Source organism: Tasmannia lanceolata, unplaced genomic scaffold, assembly GCF_043159265.1.
Source record: "Tasmannia lanceolata isolate RefF3 unplaced genomic scaffold, GAP_Taslan_0.1 ptg000015l, whole genome shotgun sequence".
In the NCBI taxonomy this organism is placed as follows: Eukaryota; Viridiplantae; Streptophyta; class Magnoliopsida; order Canellales; family Winteraceae; genus Tasmannia; species Tasmannia lanceolata.
Genome location: NW_027518692.1, coordinates 64,360,992 through 64,382,979, shown reverse-complemented (window position 1 = coordinate 64,382,979; position 21,988 = coordinate 64,360,992). Strand labels below are relative to the sequence as shown.

Genomic DNA, 21,988 nt, shown 5'->3' with positions numbered 1-21,988 from the left:
TTCTTTTCTTTCTGGAACAATTAACTTCTCTTCTTTTGGAACTTGTCCCTCTCTTTTTTTTTTTTGAAAGGATTGAATTTCTTTTCCTTTTTGAATCGACCGAACTCGGTTCAACCGAGTTGCCTACGTACCCCAGTATAGGGATCAGGTCTCGCGTAGTTCGGGGGAATGCCCCAAGTTTGATGGGTTTTCAAGAAAATTTGATTTAGGCTCGAAGGGTTTGCAAATCGGTATTCTTTTGACATTGGGTTTTGATTTTGGGATTTAATCGGCCAAAGGAGGCCTTTCGATGTTCAGATTGGGAATCGATCTAGGTTACTAGAGTCTGTCTGGTACTGATTATTTATTTCTTTTTTTTTCTCTTTTTTTTTTTTCACGGAGTTTGACGGCATTTCCAGGTAAGATAATGGATTTTCTTCTTTCAAGATTCTAATGCGTGCTTTCGGCTTTCATAGAGCGAAACTTGTTCCTTGACATCCTCCATCTATGGATTTGTAACTCTTGATATCTGATGACCACTTTTTAATACTTGCTCTTGAACTTCTTATCTTGAATTTGTTGGCTTCATGTTATGAATTTGAGAACCAAGGTCATTGATTGGAAATATGAAAGTTATTTCCACTCTATGCCCCTTGCATAGCATATGATATTCACTTCATTCTTTCTTGAACCTTCTATCTGAGTCTTTCTCTTGACATTAATGGTAACGCTTACGGGACCATCTTTTTATCCTCAAAACGGGTTTACCAATTCTTCACACTCTTCAGAGGGTAATGTATTTTCAATCGGCATTTATTGGATCAAGGTTTCAGTGCCAGTGTTTACCACTTCAATTTCATCTTTGAAAGGCTGAGATTGGCGCTCCTCCTCTTGTTGTTCAAGTAATCGTTGTGACTCAAGTGGAGTTTCGTCAATTTTGTTCTCATTTGAGGAGGGAGTCTTATTTTAAGATCAGAAGCACACTTAAGAAATAGACACAAGTGAACTATTGGAACTGAAACTTTATTTAAAGAAAAAGATACTACATCTGACAACCTATCCTGAACATGTTCAGGATTCACAACTCTAAAAGAAAAACAAAAGATAACTTGCCTAGACTAGGCATTAACCTAGAACTGTAGAACCGGACTCAACAATTGTACTGACCATGATGGCTGACTCAAAATAAAATAGTAAACGACTAAAACTTTAACTGCCGCAACTGTTTGGCGTTGAAGGCTCGGCGAAGGCTGGTTCGTTCTGAACATCATCATGGCTGATACTTTCAATTTTGGACAATGATGACTGATTCGCATAGGGAAATGCCCCTAGCTCAAGGATTCTGAGAGTGAACTCTGAAGGACTTAGCAAAATAATCTTGAAAAAGGTAGCCCCTAGAGGAGGAACAGACCAGGGGTACAAGCAAGATTGGATTATCTGGACCAGGCATGATCAGATCATGAGAACGCATAATCGAAAGATTGTGAGATTCTGCATCTGCCAGTTAGGGGATGGCATGAAGATACGATCGAATCGTATGACAGAAGAACGAAAGACGCACGATCAAAAGATTAGATGAGATAGCATAGGATTACTTTCAACGAATAGATCATGAATGACTAATCCTATGAGATCTTTGGAAATGATGGGATTTATATCCTAACCCCAAAGGGAAAGTTTTTATTCTTCACACATTTTATCAGTGTTACCTGAAGGCATCAACCCTAATCCTAATCTAGCGGAGTGGAGATAGGATCTCAACTCATGACTTTGTTTGTGTACCTAGGACCGATCGTAGCCATTGGAAGATGGACTACGGTCTAATCTAGACACAAATGGGTAGGATATCCTAAACTAGGCTCACACATGTGATGCACATGTGTTCGTATACTACATGCATGTGTGGGTTAATCTAGGGGTAAGGCCAAGAGTTCCCTTAGCGCGAATCCATGTTCGATATACTGTACCAGTGTCCGGCGTATCAGTACGTGAACAATAGATCCGTTTACGTACCATAAAGGTACCAGGCTAAGGGTGGAATGCTTCTCTAGCACAGAGGCACCAGGTGATGAAATCCCAGTCAACCATGCTAGATAACACTCCGGGTTCCTAAAATAGGACGTGTGTGCACGTGAGATGCAAGGGTTTAGATGCAAGTGATGTAAGTGTGTGCAATAAGTTCGCGCGATCTATGATGCCTTCAGGTTTTGTTAGATTAAGTTTGAGTAAAATGTGATGAGAAAATAAAACAAGACAAACTAATCTGACAAGTATACAAGAGATAGAGTTCTTATGAGCCAGTTAAATTAAATTCAAATGAATTATCTTTTGGAATTTTAATGAAGTTAGGTGATCCCCAGCAGAGTCGCCAGACTGTGGTACCCTGATCCCGCGAGAGGGGTGTGGGGCGCGAGCCGCCGCTCTCTCTCTCTTGGTCTCTCGTATCCACGCGATTGGCGTGTGCATTTTATTATTGATTTGAATTAATCTTTCCTGTGAACTTGGGATCACTAAGGCAATCCGAATTCCACACGAAAGAGACTGACAGAGTCGCCACCTAGATGTGGGATCTAGGACCCGTAATTAACCAGAAATCTAGACTCGCTACCTGGTTACGAGAATGGAAGGTATGGGGAGTTATCCACCACATGCACCATTCTTGCCCGATAATCGGTCTTCGATTCCAAAAGCTAACTCTTTTAAATTTATTTTAAATGGCTCATTCAACTCTATGTTAATGTGCGAACTAAGTGACATGCATCCTATGATCTAATTTCAATGTGAATCCTAGATGTGTATCTTGATTTATTAATTTGTCTGGATTCAATCTAAGTGAAAGTTCTCCTAAAATTCTAATTTCATGGAAAGTCCTAAGTGATTTGATTAAGCATTTACAAGAAAATTAATATACAAAACACCACAATTTGTTTGTGGTGCCGACTCGCGGGTGGTATGCCATCAGACATCCAAGCTGCCTACGTACCCAAGCCTCACTGGGATCAGAGTCGACGTAGTTCGGTGCACCTAAGCTAAGCTACTTATGCCTAACTCAACTAGGACACCGACCTAGACGGGATTGACTGTTTCAACAGTTTTAAGAGAAGTTATTTAATTCAAGTTGAGGATTTTATTATCTTAGGATTTCATCTAAGATGCTATATGATTCTCATCTAAATGCAAATGGTCCCTTAGACTAATGCAGGTTTGCCTACATCCTAGTTTACTAGGCTTGTCCTAGGGAAAGATTGGGTGACTAGTGTAACTAGACCTATGGCACGGTTGCTATACATAGCAAACGTCCGTGATGAGGCTGGACTCCTAACTCTAGGACTCCCTAAAACCTAAGACTCCCTAAAACTTAGGACACGACACGACACGACACCGGTGTTCCTAAATTGGGCTCTAAGGGTTCCTCTCTTAGAACCCCTCTCTTAGAAAATTCATCCCTCTCCCTCATCTCTTCAAGGGTTCGGCCATCCTTGCCGGATCGGGTGATTTTATACGTTGGGTGATATATATCAAAAGCAGTCATTATCAAGCAAGGAATCATCTTCAAGGAATTACCATCAAAGAAAAATCAAACACAAAGTGGGTTTCCAAAGAGGTAGGCATTTATTTCAATTCTATGTAGGGTCTGTTTTCATGCATATCTTTTACTTTAAAAGAAAAACCATGTTAGGAAGCATGTAGGGTCTGTTTTTCCCCTGGTTAGCCTCTGGTTAGACCCTGGTTGCACCCAGGTTCGCTGCTGGTTGCACCCAGGTTCGATGCTGGTTGCACCCTGGTTCCCTACTGATTCGCACCCTGGTTCCCTGCTGGTTGCACCCTGGTTCCCTACTGGTTCGCACCCTGGTTCCCTACTGGTTCGCACCCTGCTTCCCTGCTGGTTGCACCCTGGTTCCCTACTGGTTCGCACCCTGGTTCGATATTGGTTCGCACCCTGGTTCCCTGCTGGTTCGCACTCTGGTTAGACCCTGGTTGCACCCAGGTTCGCTGCTGGTTGCACCCAGGTTCCCTGCTGGTTGCACCCTGGTTCCCTACTGGTTCGCACCCTGGTTCCCTACTGGTTCGCACCCTGCTTCCCTGCTGGTTGCACCCTGGTTCCCTACTGGTTCGCACCCTGGTTCGATATTGGTTCGCACCCTGGTTCCCTGCTGGTTCGCACTCTGGTTAGACCCTGGTTGCACCCAGGTTCGCTGCTGGTTGCACCCAGGTTCCCTGCTGGTTGCACCCTGGTTCCCCTGCTGGTTCGCACCCTGGTTCCCTGCTGGTTCGCACCCTGGTTCCCTGCTGGTTCGCACCCTGGTGCACCCTGGTCCGCACCCTGGTTTGTACCCTGCTTCCTCCTAGTTAGACCATGGCTAGTCTCGGGTTTGCTCCTAACTTAAACCCGACTCACTTGACCCTAACCATTAACCCAATCCAACCAAGTCATATCCCAACACAATCCGAGTCGCATGTCTGAATCCATTTGGCCGAATCTCATAAGCCCGCCCACTTTGAATTCCAAAAATTCAAACCCTTGATGATTCCAATATGCTCAATTCTTTGATGCAAATTCCCAATTCCAAAATCCCATTGCTATATCAATGTTTTTGAATCTCAAGTCCAATGCTCAAATACAAACCCGATTCCTGATCCAAATACCAAACCTGTTTTCCAAAATCCAAGCAACCTCCCCAGCGGAACTACGTGTGGCTTGATCCCCATCGCGGGGTACGTAGGCAATTTGGCACTCCCAAGTTCAGTCACACCTTTCTCTATCTTTCTCATTCCCTCACACTATTTCATCATCTCTTCCATCTTTTTTTTCACTAACCTCGAGAATTTAAATCGATTTGTCTTGTGTCTTTCGGAACCGTTGGATCACGGTTTCCGTCGTAAGGACCCTTAGAGCCCAATTTAGGAACACCGGTGTCGTGTCGTGTCCTAAGTTTTAGAGAGTCCTAGAGTTAGGAGTCCAGCCTCATCACGGACGTTTGCTATGTATAGCAACCGTGCCATAGGTCTAGTTACACTAGTCACCCAATCTTTTCCTAGGACAAGCCTAGTAAACTAGGATGTAGGCAAACCTGCATTAGTCTAAGGGACCATTTGCATTTAGATGAGAATCATATAGCATCTTAGATGAAATCCTAAGATAATAAAATCCTCAACTTGAATTAAATAACTTCTCCTAAAACTGTTGAAACAGTCAATCCCGTCTAGGTCGGTGTCCTAGTTGAGTTAGGCATAAGTAGCTTAGCTTAGGTGCACCGAACTACGTCGACTCTGATCCCAGTGAGGCTTGGGTACGTAGGCAGCTTGGATGTCTGATGGCATACCACCCGCGAGTCGGCATCACAACAAATTGTGGTGTTTTGTATATTAATTTTCTTGTAAATGCTTAATCAAATCATTTAGGGCTTTCCATGAAATTAGAATTCTAGGAGAACTTTCACTTAGATTGAATCCAGACAAATTAATAAATCAAGATACACATTTAGGATTCACATTGAAATTAGATCATAGGATGCATGTCACTTAGTTCGCACATTAACATAGAGTTGAATGAGCCATTTAAAATAAATTTAAAAGAGTTAGCTTTTGGAATCGAAGACCGATTATCGGGCAGGAATGGTGCATGTGGCGGATAACTCCCCATACCTTCCATTCTTGTAACCAGGTAGCGAGTCTAGATTTCTGGTTAATTTCGGGTCCTAGATCCCACATCTAGGTGGCGACTCTGTCAGTCTCTTTCGTGTGGAATTCGGATTGCCTTAGTGATCCCAAGTTCACATGAAAGACGAATTCAAATCAATAATTAAAATGCACACGCCAATCGCGTGGGTACGAGAGACCAAGAGAGAGCGCGGCGGCTCGCGCCCCGCCCCTCTCGCAGGATCTGTGTCCCACAGTCTGGCGACTCTGCTGGGGATCACCTAACTTCATTAAAACTTCAAAAGATAATTCATTTGAATTTAATTTTAAATGGCTCATAAAAACTCTATACTTGTTAGATTAGTTTGTCTTGTTTTATTTTCTCATCACATTTTACTCAAACTTAATTTAACAAAACCTGAAGGCATCATAGATCGCGCGAACTTATTGCACACACTTACATCACTTGCATCTAAACTCTTGCATCTCACGTGCACACACGTCCTATTTTAGGAACCCGGAGTGTTATCTAGCATGGTTGACTGGGATTTCATCACCTGGTGCCTCTGTGCTAGAGAAGCATTCCACCCTTAGCCTGGTACCTTTATGGTACGTAAACGGATCTCTTGTTCACGTACTGATACGCCGGACACTGGTACAGTATATCGAGCAGGGATTCGCGCTAAGGGAACTCTTGGCCTTACCCCTAGATTAACCTACACATGCATGTAGTATACGAACACATGTGCATCACGTGTGTGAGCCTAGTTTAGGATATCCTACCCATTGGTGTCTAGATTAGGCCGTGGTCCATCTTCCAATGGTCACGATCGGTCCTTATATACACGAACAAAGTCATGAGTCGAGATTCTCTCTCCACTCCGATAGATTAGGATTAAGGTTGATGCCTTCAGGTAACACTGATAAAATGTGAAAAAAAAAAAAAAAAAAAATTCCCTTTGGGTTAGGATATAAATCCCATCATTTCCAAAGATCTCATAGGATTAGTCATTCATGATCTATCCGTTGAAAGCAATCTTATGCTATCTCATCTAATCTTTTGATCGTGCGCCTTTCGTTCTTCTGTCATACGATTCGATCGCATCTTCATGCCATCCCCTAACTGGCAGATGCAGAATCTCACAATCTTTCGATTATGCGTTCTCATGATCTGATCATGCCTGGTCCAGATAATCCAATCTTGCTTGTACCCCTGGTCTGTTCCTCCTCTAGGGGCTACCTTTTTCAAGATTATTTTGCTAAATCCTTCAGAGTTCACTCTCAGAATCCTTGAGCTAGGGGCATTTCCCTATGCGAATCAGTCATCATTGTCCAAAATTGAAAGTATCAGCCATGATGATGTTCAGAACGAACCAGCCTTCGCCGAGCCTTCAACGCCAAACAGTTGCAGCAGTTAAAGTTTTAGTCACTTACTATTTTATGTTGAGTCAGTCATCATGGTCAGTATAATTGTTGAGTCCGGTCTTACAGTTAAAGGTCAATGCCTAGTCCAGGCAAGTTATCTTCTGTTTTCCTTTCTTATTTAGAGTTGTGAATCCTGAGCATGTTCAGGATAGGTCGTCTGATGTAATAGCTTTTCTTTAAATAAAATTTCAGTCAGTTCCAAAAAGTTCACTTGTGTCTGTTCTTAAGTGTGCTTCTGATCTTAAAATAAGACTCCCTCTTCAAATGAGGACAAAATTGACGAAACTCCACTTGAGTCACAGCAATTACTTGAACGAGAGGAGGAGCGCCAATCCCAACCTTTCAAAGATGAAATTGAAATGATAAACACTGGCACTGAAACTTTGATTCAGTGAATGCCGATTGAAAATACATTACCCTCTAAAGAGTGTGAAGAATTGATAAAATTATTTCAAGAATAAGAAGATTGTCTAGAAAAGCTACAACCGATACCAGGGGCAAGACATAGATGGAAAGCTCAAAGAAAATGAATGAAGTGAATATCATATGTTATGCAAGGGGCATGGAGTAGAAACAACTTTCATATTTCCAATCGATGACCTTGGTTCTCAAATTCATAACATGAAGCCATCAAATTCGAGATAAGAAGTTCAAGAGCAAGCATTGAAAAGTGATCATCAGATATCAAGAGTTACAAATCCATAGATGGAGGATGTCGAAGAACAAGTTTCGCTCTATGAAAGCCGAAAGCACGCATTAGAATCTTGAAAGAAGAAAATCCATTATCTTACCTGGAAATGCCGTCAAACTCCGTGAAAAAAAAAAAAAAGAGAAAAAAAAGAAATAAATAATCAGTACCAGACAGACTCTAGTAACCTAGATCGATTCCCAATCTGAACATCGAAAGGCCTCCTTTGGCCGATTAAATCCCAAAATCAAAACCCAATGTCAAAAGAATACCGATTTGCAAACCCTTCGAGCCTAAATCAAATTTTCTTGAAAACCCATCAAACTCGGGGCATTCGCCCCGAACTACGCGAGACCTGATCCCTACATTGGGGTACGTAGGCAGCTCGGTTAAACCGAGTTCGGTCGATTCAAAAGAAAAAGAAAAAGAAAAATCAATCGTTCCAAAAAAAAAAGAGGGACAAGTTCCAAAAGAAGAGAAGATAATTATTCTAGAAAGAAAAGAAAAAAAAGAAAAATCAATTAACCTTCAAACAATTTATTTTCAAACTAGGGGCATTTGCCCTGAACTACACACGTCCTAATTCCTACATGGGGATATGGAGGCAACCTGTTCACAGGTTTGGTCGAAATCTTTGTTGAGCCTTAAGCCATTCTTTGTAAAGCCCTATCCTACCTATAAAGTCCCTCCGGTGTTCAGATTTAATGATCTAGGTCCCGAAACACAAAAAGAAAAAAAAGAACGGAGTTTGAAGATCTGCTAGACTGAAAACCTGAAAGGGCGGTCTAGGCAAAATTTAAGATCATTTCCCTGCTAAGTTGAGAACCCGAAAGGGCGGCTTAGGCAAAAGCTAAGGGGATAGCCTGCTGGATCGAAAACCTAGAAAGGTGGTTCAGGCAAAAGTTAAGGCTAGCGCGGTCCGCCAAGTTAAAAACCCTGAAGAGGTGACTTGGTCACGGTAAGAGAATCAGTATAAGAAGGCAACAGCCGGTATCAAGACTGAAGATCAACTGAAGTTCAAGCAAATTCAAGTGATATCCTCAAAACTGGGGGCATTGAAGCTAAGCAATCTTAGGGGTCGTAATTAAATTCTTGAGGCATTACTGTTTCGAGGAAGAAGTCCGGTGTTTACCAATTGAAAAACTATTCCTTGAAAGGATAGACTTACCAAACAAAACATTAACTAAGTCAGAAGCATCACTATGTTTGTCAGTATAGTCAGTCAATCTTTATTATTCTAAGTTCACTCCTTCAGGGCTGCTCAATCCTTTGAGTAGTGCCTTTCATCTAAGTTTTCTCTTTAGAAAGAGTCAATTGTCGTTCCTATGTCCAAATGATGTAACTGTCTTGGTGAAGGAGGCCAGGCCTAGGCAGCTCCCTGCAATTATACCTGAAAGAGCTCGAGAATTTAGTCAAACAACTTCATTTCAAAGAAGATCAGCTCAGAAAAATTCAGAAGTAGAAACATCAGAAAGCCCAGCTTCCGTAAAAAGATCATACCCCAGGAAGGCACCTTAAGCTTGGAAGAACCTCAGATGCAATGGTGGTTGAGCCAATTTCTCAGAAAGATGAACCATTCAAATTCATAATTCCCTTCCGGTTAGTTATCCTGGTCAAGAAATGTTTATCTAAACACCTGTCAAGAAGCAGATCCCGCTTTTCCATGTTAATATCCAAGAGAGTCGTTGTTCTAAATTACCAATCTCAAATGTCTTGTTCAAGGTTTCAGTTATCAAAATCCCCAGAAGACAAGACCAGCAGTCTCTTTGAGAAAAATCTTGTTGAAGTTTCATAAAAATGTTCCTAATCCATTCTTGCTAGTAATGGTTCTTCGTTCCAAAGGTTTGCCGTTTCATCATTCGTCAAAGTCCTAGTTTCCAACATCTTTGTCGGGCACGATCCATAATATCCCCGATTTCATTGAGTTCAAAAAAATAAAAAATTCATCAAATCCAATCTTACGTCAAATTCAAGTTCATGGAAAATCTCTAAATTCTTCGAGCCCGTTTGTGAACGGTACCTCTTTTCTCGAGCCCATTTGCAAATGGCCTCGTCTTCTCCTTGAGCCCGTTTGTGAACGGTGCCTCATCTCTCGAGTCCATTTGTGAATGGTTTCGTCTTCTCCTTGAGCCCATTTGTGAACGGTGCCTCATTTTCTGAGTTCATTTATGAATGGTCTCATGTCCTCCTTGAGCCCGTTTGTGGACGGTGCCTCATTTCCAAAAATAAAAAATTCATCAAAACCAATCCCCGATTCAAACAAATCCAATCTTACGTCAAATTCAAGTTCATGAAAAATCTCATGCCCTCTTTGAGCCCGTTTGTGAACGGTGCCTCTTTTCTCGAGGCCATTTGGGGATGGTCTCGTCTTCTCCTTGAACCCGTTTGTGAACATGTTTCTCATTCTCTGAGTCCATTTGTGAATGGTCTCATGTCCTCTTTGAGCCCGTTTGTGAACGGTGCCTCTTTTCTCGAGGCCATTTGTGAATGGTCTCATCTTCTCCTTGAGCCCGTTTGCGGACGGTACCTCATTTTCCAAAAATAAAAAAATTTATCAAATCCAAATCCTTAATTAAAAAATAAAAATAAAATCCATTCCTACGTCAAATTCAAGTTCATAAAAAAATCCCTAAATTCTTCGAGCCCGTTTGTGAACGGTGCCTCATTTCTCGAGTCCATTTGTGAATGGTCTCGTCTTCTCTTCGAACCCGTTTGTGAACAGGTGTCTCATTCTCTGAGTCCATTTGTGAATGGTCTCATCTTCTCCTTGAGCCCGTTTGTGAACGGTGCCTCATTTTCTGAGTCCATTTGTGAATGGTCTCGTGTCCTCTTTGAGCCCGTTTGTGAACGGTGCCTCATTTCTCGAGTCCATTTGTGAATGGTCTTGTCTTCTCCTTGAGCCCGTTTGTGAACGGTGCCTCATTTCTCGAATCCATTTGTGAATGGTCTTGTCTTCTCCTTGAGCCCGTTTGTGAACGGTGCCTCATTTCTCGAATCCATTTGTGAATGGTCTCGTCTTCTCCTTGAGCCCGTTTGTGAACGGTGCCTCATTTCTCGAGTCCATTTGTGAATGGTCTCGTCTTCTCCTTGAGCCTGTTTGTGAATGGTGCCTCATTTCTCGAGTCCATTTGTGAATGGTCTTGTCTTATCCTTGAGCCCGTTTGTGAATGGTGCCTCTTTTCTCGAATCCATTTGTGAATGGTATCGTCCTCCTTGAGCCCGTTTGTGAACGGTGCCTCATTTCTCGAGTCCATTTGTGAATGGTCTTGTCTTCTCCTTGAGCCCGTTTGTGAACGGTGCCTCTTTTCTCGAATCCATTTGTGAATGGTATCGTCCTCCTTGAGCCCGTTTGTGAACGGTGCCTCATTTCTCGAGTCCATTTGTGAATGGTCTTGTCTTCTCCTTGAGCCCGTTTGTGAACGGTGCCTCTTTTCTCGAGTCCATTTGTGAATGGTTTTCTATCCTCCTTGAGGCCGTTTGTGAACGGTGCCTCATTATCCAAGTCCATTTGGGAATGCTTCTTATCCTCGTTGAACCCGCTTGTGAGCGGCGTCTCATCTCCTTCTAAAAACTGTTTGAGAGCGATCTTTGTCCTTTCCCTTCAGAATCCATTCGAAAATGATATCTCATTCTCTAATTGCCCGTTTGTGAACGGCGCCGCATCGAGTTTTTATTATTATTCAAGTTCTAGGGTTTCATCTAAGGTTTTGCATTATGTTAAGGTGCGTTGTGTCTAGAGAGTCCTTTGTCGATTAAAACTACGCAAAATGGTTCTGTCATTTTTAACTTTGGTATTCAATGACTACGTCATCTCTACCAAAGAGGGGCATCTGTAGACACCCCATTTTGTTTTGTTTTAATCAACAAATAAATTAGTGTGTTAAATCCATGTGAGAACCCCCTCTATCATTGATTTATATGTTTTAGGTCATTAATATCTTGATCTGACTTTACGGATCATCAATCGGGACAAAATAAGCTAGGGTCACTTCATAGCCCGGACCCTGATTCCATTCCGAGACCCGATTTCCGTAAATCGTTAGATCAATGGCAGATCATGACCTGGGTCTAACCATCCAAAACCACCTAACCTCTCCTCTCATCCTAACCATTCAAACCTCACCTAACCTCACCTAACCTCTCCTCCCATCATAACCATCCAAACCTCACCTAACCTCACCTAACCTCACCTAACATCACCTAACCTCACCTAACCTTACCTAACCTCACCTAACCTCACCTAACCTCCTATCCCATTCTCCTATAAATACCCTCTCATCCCACCATCCAAGAAAAAAGAAGAAAAAGAACCCCTCTCTTAGAAAATTCAAGCCCTCTCTCTAGACCAAATCCCTCTTCTCCATAAGTTTGCATGGAATATCGTCTACAAAAAGGTATGTCTTTTGGAATTTTATTTTCTTTTCTATATTTGTAGGATTGAGTGTTGTTTTGCGTATATTTTGGTTGATGTCATGTTTAATTTTGTACTAGTTTGGCCTTGGTCATGTTCTCACTTATGCTAAATATAATTAATGTGTTAGGGTCATTAGAACCTATTTGCGATGGGATGTTGAAATCATTGGCTTGTTAGGGAATTTAGATTTCTTTTGGGAAAACAATTCATTAAAAATTTTGAACATTTACAAGAAAGAAAACTTGAATTTTACATGAATTATCAAAACCCATTTAATTTGGCTTACAAAACCTCCATCTTTCAATTGATAACAACAGCCCCCACTCCAATTTGATAACAACAGCCCCCACTCAATCTCAAGAACCCAATATCCATACCCCACCTTGCCAAGTAGATAAAAACAACCCCTTTTTCAAACATCCCATTTGAATCTAATCTCAGGCCCATTCAAGCCATTTTTCATATTCACCGTCTTTTAATCACTAAAAAAATAAGAACTATCAAAAGAAAACATGGGGGTGCCAATATCATTCCCGTCATAGTGCTAGCTGTTAGACTTTAAACAGATTTTTCGACCTCTAAACAACAGAATCGTGGGAAATGGTTAACTACAAAGTAGTAGATATTTTCGTGCCGTTTCCAACGAGTATTCGTGCTAGATCAGACAGCGAGCGGTTAAAAAGTTAAGTCCAAAATGGTTGCGGCACACCTTTAGGCATTTCCAGTTTAATGTTGCTGTCCTTTTGTTTGCAACACAAATTCGAACCTCTAAATCACAGATTTACAAACAATGGAGAACTACAAAGTTGTAGCCCTATAAAAGATCTTTCCAACGCATGTTTGTACGTTGAATTTGGCCAAGCGGTTAAAGAGTTACGACAGTTTTAGTGAGCTGCATTTGTCAGATCTTTTAATGGTCAATGGTTTGTCGAATTTGTGCAATTGTCAAAACTTGGTTGTGTTAACGTCATTTTCCAAACCAAAATCGAAAGACATTAATCTAAAGTACATCCAACCTAAAATTAACAAAACTAAAATTCACCCATTTAAAATCCACTGATAAAAATCCGTTAAAAGCCATTAACCAAAAGACCACTAAAAATTTCAAATGAAACTAAAACCTTCTAAATAAACAACTTTAAAAGCTACCAAACACACTAAATACCTTCAGATAATAAAAGCTTCAAGAAAACTCTAAAAGTTTCCACAAACCCAAAAGAATTCGAGATTCCCAAGAGCCGGTGGATTCAAAATTCCTTTAGGAACCCTTAGAGCCCAATTTAGGAACACTGGTGTCGTGTCGTGTCGTGTCCTAAGTTTTAGGGAGTCCTAGGTTTTAGGGAGTCCTAGAGTCAGGAGTCCAGCCTCATCACGGACGTTTGCTATGTATAGCAACCGTGCCATAGGTTTAGTTACACTAGTCACCCGATCTTTTCCATAGGACAAGCCTAGTAAACTAGGATGTAGGCAAACCTGCATTAGTCTAAGGGACAACTTGCATTCAGATAAGAATCATATAGCATCTTAGATGAAATCCTAAGATAATAAAATCCTCAACTTGAATTAAATAATTCCTCTTAAAACTGTTGAAACAGTCAAATCCGTCTAAGTCGGTGTCCTAGTTGAGTTAGGCATATGTAGCTTAGCTTAGGTGCACCGAACTACGTCGACTCTGATCCCAATGAGGCTTGGGTACGTAGGCAGCTTGGATGTCTGATGGCATACCACCCGCGAGTCGGCACCACAACAAATTGTGGTGTTTTGTATATTAATTTTCTTGTAAATACTTAATCAAATCAGTTAGGGTTTTCCATGAAATTAGAATTCTAGGAGAACTTTCACTTAGAATGAATCCAGACAAATTAATAAATCAAGATACACATCTAGGATTCACATTGAAATTAGATTCTAGGATGCATGTCACTTAGTTCGCACATTAACATAGAGTTGAATGAGCCATTTAAAATAAATTTAAAAGAGTTAGCTTTTGGAATCGAAGACCGATTATCGGGCAGGAATGGTGCATGTGGCGGATAACTCCCCATACCTTCCATTCTCGTAACCAGGTAGCGAGTCTAGATTTCTGGTTAATTACGGGTCCTAGATCCCACATCTAGGTGGCGACTCTGTCAGTCTCTTTCGTGTGGAATTCGGATTGCCTTAGTGATCCCAAGTCCACAGGAAAGACGAATTCAAATCAACAAATAAAATGCACACGCCAATCGCGTGGGTACGAGAGACCAAGAGAGAGCGCGCGGCGGCTCGCGCCCCACGCCCCTCTCGCGGGATCTGGCTCCCACAGTCTGGCGACTCTGCTGGGGATCATCAATCGGGACAAAAGCAGTCATTATCAAGCAAGGAATCATCTTCAAGGAATTACCATCAAAGAAAAATCAAACACAAAGTGGGTTTCCAAAGAGGTAGGCATTTATTTCAATTCTATGTAGGGTCTGTTTTCATGCATATCTTTTACTTTAAAAGAAAAACCATGTTAGGAAGCATGTAGGGTCTGTTTTTCCCCTGGTTAGCCTCTGGTTAGACCCTGGTTGCACCCAGGTTCGCTGCTGGTTGCACCCAGGTTCGATGCTGGTTGCACCCTGGTTCCCTACTGATTCGCACCCTGGTTCCCTGCTGGTTGCACCCTGGTTCCCTACTGGTTCGCACCCTGGTTCCCTACTGGTTCGCACCCTGCTTCCCTGCTGGTTGCACCCTGGTTCCCTACTGGTTCGCACCCTGGTTCGATATTGGTTCGCACCCTGGTTCCCTGCTGGTTCGCACTCTGGTTAGACCCTGGTTGCACCCAGGTTCGCTGCTGGTTGCACCCAGGTTCCCTGCTGGTTGCACCCTGGTTCCCTACTGGTTCGCACCCTGGTTCCCTGCTGGTTGCACCCTGGTTCCCTACTGGTTCGCACCAGGGTGCGAACCAGCAGGGAACCAGGGTGCGAACCAGCAGGGAACCAGGGTGCGAACCAGCAGGGGAACCAGGGTGCAACCAGCAGGGAACCTGGGTGCAACCAGCAGCGAACCTGGGTGCAACCAGGGTCTAACCAGAGTGCGAACCAGCAGGGAACCAGGGTGCGAACCAATATCGAACCAGGGTGCGAACCAGTAGGGAACCAGGGTGCAACCAGCAGGGAAGCAGGGTGCGAACCAGTATCGAACCAGGGTGCGAACCAGTAGGGAACCAGGGTGCAACCAGCAGGGAAGCAGGGTGCGAACCAGTAGGGAACCAGGGTGCGAACCAGTAGGGAACCAGGGTGCAACCAGCAGGGAACCTGGGTGCAACCAGGGTCGAACCAGAGGCTAACCAGGGGGAAAACAGACCCTACATGCTTCCTAACATGGTTTTTCTTTTAAAGTAAAAGATATGCATGAAAACAGACCCTACATAAAATTGAAATAAATGCCTACCTCTTTGGAAACCCACTTTGTGTTTGATTTTTCTTTGATGGTAATTCCTGGAAGATGATTCCTTGCTTGATAATGACTGCTTTTGATATATATCACCCAACGTATAAAATCACCCGATCCGGCAAGGATGGCCGAACCCTTGAAGAGATGAGGGAGAGGGATGAATTTTCTAAGAGAGGGGTTCTTTTTCTTCTTTTTCTTGGATGGTGGGATGAGAGGGTATTTATAGGAGAATGGGATAGGAGGTTAGGTGAGGTTAGGTGAGGTTAGGTAAGGTTAGGTGAGGTTAGGTGATGTTAGGTGAGGTTAGGTGAGGTTAGGTGAGGTTTGGATGGTTATGATGGGAGGAGAGGTTAGGTGAGGTTAGGTGAGGTTTGAATGGTTAGGATGAGAGGAGAGGTTAGGTGGTTTTGGATGGTTAGACCCAGGTCATGATCTGCCATTGATCTAACGATTTACGGAAATCGGGTCTCGGAATGGAATCAGGGTCCGGGCTATGAAGTGACCCTAGCTTATTTTGTCCCGATTGATGATCCGTAAAGTCAGATCAAGATATTAATGACCTAAAACATATAAATCAATGATAGAGGGGGTTCTCACATGGATTTAACACACTAATTTATTTGTTGATTAAAACAAAACAAAATGGGGTGTCTACACTAAGTTAGACGCGGCAACAAGTACGAGCTTCATGAATTGAAAATGATTGAATGGGATTCTAAATGCATATCTTGGAGTTTGGTCCCCTTTGATAGAATGGAGTCCTAAGAAAGAAAGGAATCTTGCCTTTCTTGGAGTTTTTCCTGATTCGGCTGTTTTTTTAATTCTCGGTCTCCAAGTTTATCTTGTGTCGGCTGTAGTTTTAGGGTTTCTAGGGCTTCCAGAAGAGCTATGAACCCCTTTACCCTCTCTAGGCTTCCTTACAGTGCCACATGCCAGCCTCTAATTGGGTGCCAATTTTTAAGCCCAACATCCCTCTTACAGAGGGTATAAAAATTAGAAAATCCTGTTGGTTTTAGTAAAAATTAGTGGAGGGAGGGATTAAATATGTCCAACTGGATTTTGTGCTTGAGGCTGGCTCTTGTCATTTGGAAGCTGGCATCTTCCCATTCGAAGCATGTGACGTGTTAAAAAGAACACTAATGTGGCTCTTTTATTTCTGTCTTTACATGACAGCTTCATTTCTTTTGGGGTAGTGAGATATCCTTGAAAAGATCGTTGTAGAGACGTAGAGTGCCATGGAGATGGACCCATAAATTCAAAACGCCCAAAGTTGTTTCACATGGGTTTTGAAACTCTTGGCAGAAGGGTGGTTGTTGCTTTTCGTCATCTTTTTTTTCCATGGGGTAGTGAGATATTCATCAGCACATACTTAGGCTGAGAACATGCGAAAAAAAATTCATGGAAAAAGGCAAAAATCATACGCACGTACCTTGGTACTCTTCTCTTTGGTTTCCTGGCCATCTTCCTCGTCATTGCTCAGTAGTGTGGCAAGCTATTCAATCCAGACTGAGTACAAAAGACAAACTTTTCTTCTTGGGTTCCCAAAGAGACTCAACCTAAATCGGAAACTCACCAGCATCTTTTCTTTGCTTGTTCCTATTCCAGCTGGGTTTGGAGATCCATTCTCTGGATGTTTGGGTATAGAAGAAAACCAAATAGTGGCCTCCGAAAAGAAGAAGAGTGGCTAAGAAACACCTTCAAAGGCTAGGGCTAGATTGCCAGAGCCATCAGAATTGATTTTAGTACTTGCACATAGAGTTGAGGGGGCAACTTGACAGCATACACTCTCTCTCTCTCTCTCTCTCTCTCTCTCATATACATGCGCTCACAATGGGCCATAGGGTGAGCATGCGTATTGTAGAAAAAAAATACTAGTAGAGCCCGTATCATTGAGCAATTTAAATCATTCAAAAGTTGGGCCCCAGCGAAGATATGGCAGTGCACAAAAAGCCCTCTCCATCGGATCATTCTATCCCTCTAATCAGTAGAATTTTTAAATGGATGGCCCAATATAGAGACCCAGTGTTATAGCACGACCTATCCGCATTGGAGTCTAATTTTTGAATGATTTAAATCACCTAATAAAGTGGGCTCTGCTATTTTTGGGCATGATAAATTCGCTCCCCGTGTAGGATAAGTTCAGTGAATTGATGCCAATAATCACCAAAAAAAAAAGGGCAGTGAATTGATGCCAATAGATTCGCTCCCCGTGTAGGATAAGTTCAGTGAATTGATGCCAATAAAGTCGCTCCCCGTGATTTAAGATATATCATATATTGGGGTCGATTTATCACTCCCCAATTCACGCCAAAAGCGTGCCTATATGGCTATATTCCTTTAACCGGTTAATAGTTGAAGTCCGCCACATACACTCCTTTAACCGCTTAGCAAGATCTCACTTCTTTAACCGGTTAACAAGAAAGATCTCTCTCTCTCTCTCTCTCTCTCCCCGCCAAGTGTGTTCCTTTAACCGACCGGTTAATAAGATCTTTCTCCCCCATCTCTCTCTCTCTCCCTCTCCCTCCGAGTCTCCGCCAAGTGTGTTCCTTTAACCGACCGGTTAATAAAATCTCTCTCTCTCTCTCTCTGTTCCTTTGGTGGGGGCAAACAATTGAATGGTGTGATTCTATGATGGTGGGCCTCAATTGTATTTTTTTTTTTAAAAAAAAAACACCTACATACAAACACAGTATAAAGAGTTTTTTTTTAATAGCCCACTTGGCCCACTTAGTTAAAAGATCCAATCGGCTCATTTGTTTGTCTTAATATAAATAGGCCAGCCTATAAAATCTTCTCCATAGGATGATCGTAACCCTCTGATAGCACTAGTAGAGAGAGGTCGCGAAGGCGACACGAGGAGCAGGCCTCGAAGATGGACGAGGAGAAGGGGGGAAGAAGGAAGGAGGAGAAAAGGGAAAGGGAGGAGATGACGGAAGGAGAGTTGGGTGATGCTCAAATCCGTTCGAGCAAACGAACATCTATGATGGTGCCGATCCCGATTCCGATCCCGCTTATTGTCCGACATCGACGGTAAGGAGATCAGGTCAACCTGTGACCTGCGCTCACAGACAATGTGATGGGCGACATGGCGACATATTATTTGTTGTATCAATGTGTTAATTTGAAAAAGTAATGATGAGTTTATATTTTTATTTTAAATAGGTAATATTTGATATTTAAGGGTTTTAATTACATGGAATATAATGTAAATGTGCCCTCCTTTTTTATAGTTTTCTAAGCATATGATCGCTCCCTATTTTTCCCTAGTAGACTTTAATTAATTGGGGTGATGCACGGTGTCCAAATCCTTGCCTTAGAAGTTAGAGTAACATTGAGAGGCCAACACCCACAATCAAGAAAAGAAAAAACAAATTTTTTTTTTTTTTTTTTTTTGATGCCATAGGGTACCCCCACCCCACTTCGTGGGGCGGGACTAGTCCCTAGGGATGCACGCAGGCACTCGGTAGACCACGCACATCAGTTGAACAAGGGGGGATTCGAACGCTTGTCAGTGGGGAGCATACCCATGACTTTACGCCAAAGAGCCACACCCTCCCGAGTTAAGAAAAAACATTTCATTGGTCGAAACTCGAAAGTATCTTCAAATTGGATAAGGTGATAAGCCCACGTGGCAACCTCTACCTTTCTATCCTTCCTTAGAAACGACCCTCTCCTCCCACACTTCACCTTCTCCTCTCAACCAATCCAATCCCACTCTTTCTTTTGTTTTCCTTTGTCTCGTTGAAGAGAAAGAAGCAGAATGGCATCTCCATGTCTCATAACACCCACCTCCAAATCGAAACCAATTATAGCTCTTCTGGGATCCAAATCATCTACCAAACCAAATGCCAATGCCAACGCCAACGCCAACGTACGGACGACGTGTCGGCGAGAATTTGTGGCGTCCATCGGTGGAATTCTGGTGCCATCCTTGCTACTTCCCGTCCATCGAGCATCAGCGGCTTCGGATGAGGAATACGTGAGGGAGACAGAGGAGGTAATCAACAAGGTGAGAAGCACCATCAATATGGGGAAAAGTGATCCCAACGTAGCAGATGCAGTGGCTGATCTCAGAGAAGCTTCTAATTCATGGGTGGCAAAGTACCGGAGAGAGAAGTCGATGCTGGGTCGGGCTTCCTTCCGAGACATGTATTCAGCTCTCAACGCCGTCTCCGGCCATTATATAAGTTTTGGACCCACAGCTCCAATCCCGGCAAAGCGCAAGGTCAGGATCCTCGAAGAGATGGAGACTGCTGAGAAAGCCCTACAAAGGGGAAGGTAGATAGCCACATGTAACTTGCAATTCTTTTTCTTTCATATCTTTGTGTTGTTTGATAAATTTTAGAATACCGAGTTATCAGGTCCCCCCACTCATGAACAATATAGTTTAGTGTTGAGACTTTTCATTGGGATGAACTTTGTTTATTAAAATTTTATATTTGGTTTTTCTTTTTTACAAAATTAGTGTTCTCTGTCTTTATATTTTTTCTCTATCTATAACTTATTTGCTCAAAAAATGAAAAAATCATTGCATCAGCCAAAAAAAGGGCAAATTATAAGAGCACTAGGCAGACCACCGAACCAAGTATTGAGAAGGACAAACAAAATTCGGTAGGAAGAAAACAAAGGCATGCTTAATGCTACCAATATCAATTGTCTCATTACTAGAAGGCATTGCTGTGTTCTACATTATGCATGAGAAAACAATCATTGTTCAACGAAAAAGCAGAGGTGGAAATGAGAATAAAATCAAATTGCAAACCCAATACAGAAAGAACAAAGGATTACCTTCTTTATAATAGGTGATACCTTTTGGATTGCTGATATACCTCAAAGTTGTCTCCCTCGACATAAGAAACAGGGTGGAGCTAAGAGACCCCTAACCCTTTTCTTTTCCTTTCCTGTTTGGTTGGAAGGAAAGGTCTTCGTAAGGATTTATCATCTTCATTACTTTCCTTGAAAATTATTTTGATTGTTTTGTTCAATAAATATGAAAAGGTAGTAGGACTAAGATGTAGGCATTGTTGCCCAAAAACTAATGAGACACACATGCATAATGATTAGTTATATACTTAGTCGAGCCCAAATGACGGGTATGATGGTCAAAAAATAATATATCGCACTGTATAATAAGCGACAATGTAAATGGGCCTATTTCTTGCTCATACCAATTGAAGTATTTTGAAATGAACTGTGATGAAGAATGAATGCTTTCTTTCTCAGTAGGAGGGAAGGAGCTCAGGAATCCCCTTTTACTTTTAATATAAGCAAAGTTTCTTCGGAACATTCATTCGTGAGGTATGTATAATAATAAGTTGCGTGCTAGTGAGGCCAACATAGAAGACATACTGGTAGAAAAAAAGGTGGAGCCCACATAGAGGGCATAATGGTCAAAAAATAAGGGAAGTGATATATCCTCCCCTTTTAATTACTTGGGACACCCCACAGCAACAGTGTATCAATGACTGCAGAGGTGCTGACAGTACTTCATGTCAGAAGGATTCAAAGGGCTGATTGCAGCATACACTGCCGCTGGGTGTCCCAAGTAATCAAAATGGGCAGATACATCAATTCCCAAAAATAATTGAGACAACATATATTATAAGAAGTTATATAGCAATTACTAAAACCAATGAACCCCAGATTTTCGAATGTTGCTCAATACTTCTTTCCATATGGAAAGGAGAGCCACATCCAAGGTTTTAAGAAGGACAACTTACATACAAAAAGGGCGGGTGTTTTGCTTTCTTCGTGGAGAGAACTTTCCACCTTGAAAACATGGAAAAGGCTTTTCTATCAACCAGTTTCCACCACTTTCTCAAGTGGTGCTCTTTCTCTCTATATTATAGATTAGTCTTCTTCAACCCACCTTCTCCTTCTCCACCTTTCTAATGTAGGTACATGTCAATACAATTCCAACTACAACAGTCCGATCAAAAGTCATAATTGTTTGAATTTTTGGTCCTCGGACTTGAATTCATTGATCCGGTCCTCTAGAAACTGTTGCCTGACCTATTCTACATCATCTATGAAATGGGCTGCCTTGAAAAAAAATGTTTATTCAATGAAAACAAAGAGGAGGAAATGAGAATAAAACCAAACTGAAAACTAACAGAGATATGAGCCTAGATCTGACCAACTGCCCATCCTACTTGTACATTCTTGACAGCCCATCTTTATCCTTTCAGTTTCGGTCATTTTCCCATTATTTTGAAAACGTGAACCACCAGTTTAAGTACATGATACTATCATAACCGCCTCAACATGTTGGAGATTTTGTCAAATAATCTATCTTTAGGAATTTCTGTTAATATTAATTAATATAGATCTAATTAAAATCTTTTAAAATAATAAAAATAGATTAATCAAGAAAGGTTAGAAATAGCTTGTGTATAATGGATCGATGCACGTCAGAAATGACGTTATCT

At 41.9% G+C, this 21,988-nt stretch overlaps 1 protein-coding gene and 2 long non-coding RNA genes across 3 annotated transcripts; 2 read left to right on the top strand and 1 right to left on the bottom strand.

The window, feature by feature from the left end:
• Positions 1-986: 986 nt before the first annotated feature.
• Positions 987-16,187, bottom strand: LOC143893038 (uncharacterized). Its single transcript, XR_013255687.1, has 2 exons — positions 15,558-16,187; positions 987-1,476 (listed from the first exon to the last, which is right to left on the bottom strand). It is a non-coding gene; the product is annotated as an uncharacterized LOC143893038 (long non-coding RNA).
• On the top strand, positions 3,405-7,249 carry LOC143893039 (uncharacterized). Its single transcript, XR_013255688.1, has 2 exons — positions 3,405-3,583; positions 6,750-7,249. It is a non-coding gene; the product is annotated as an uncharacterized LOC143893039 (long non-coding RNA).
• Positions 16,188-19,221: 3,034 nt separating the features above from the next.
• On the top strand, positions 19,222-20,021 carry PSB27 (photosystem II family protein). Its single transcript, XM_077397982.1, has one exon. It carries the CDS (start codon positions 19,321-19,323, stop codon positions 19,840-19,842), a length of 522 nt encoding a protein of 173 aa, XP_077254097.1. The 5' UTR covers positions 19,222-19,320; the 3' UTR covers positions 19,843-20,021.
• The last annotated feature ends 1,967 nt before the right edge of the window (positions 20,022-21,988 follow it).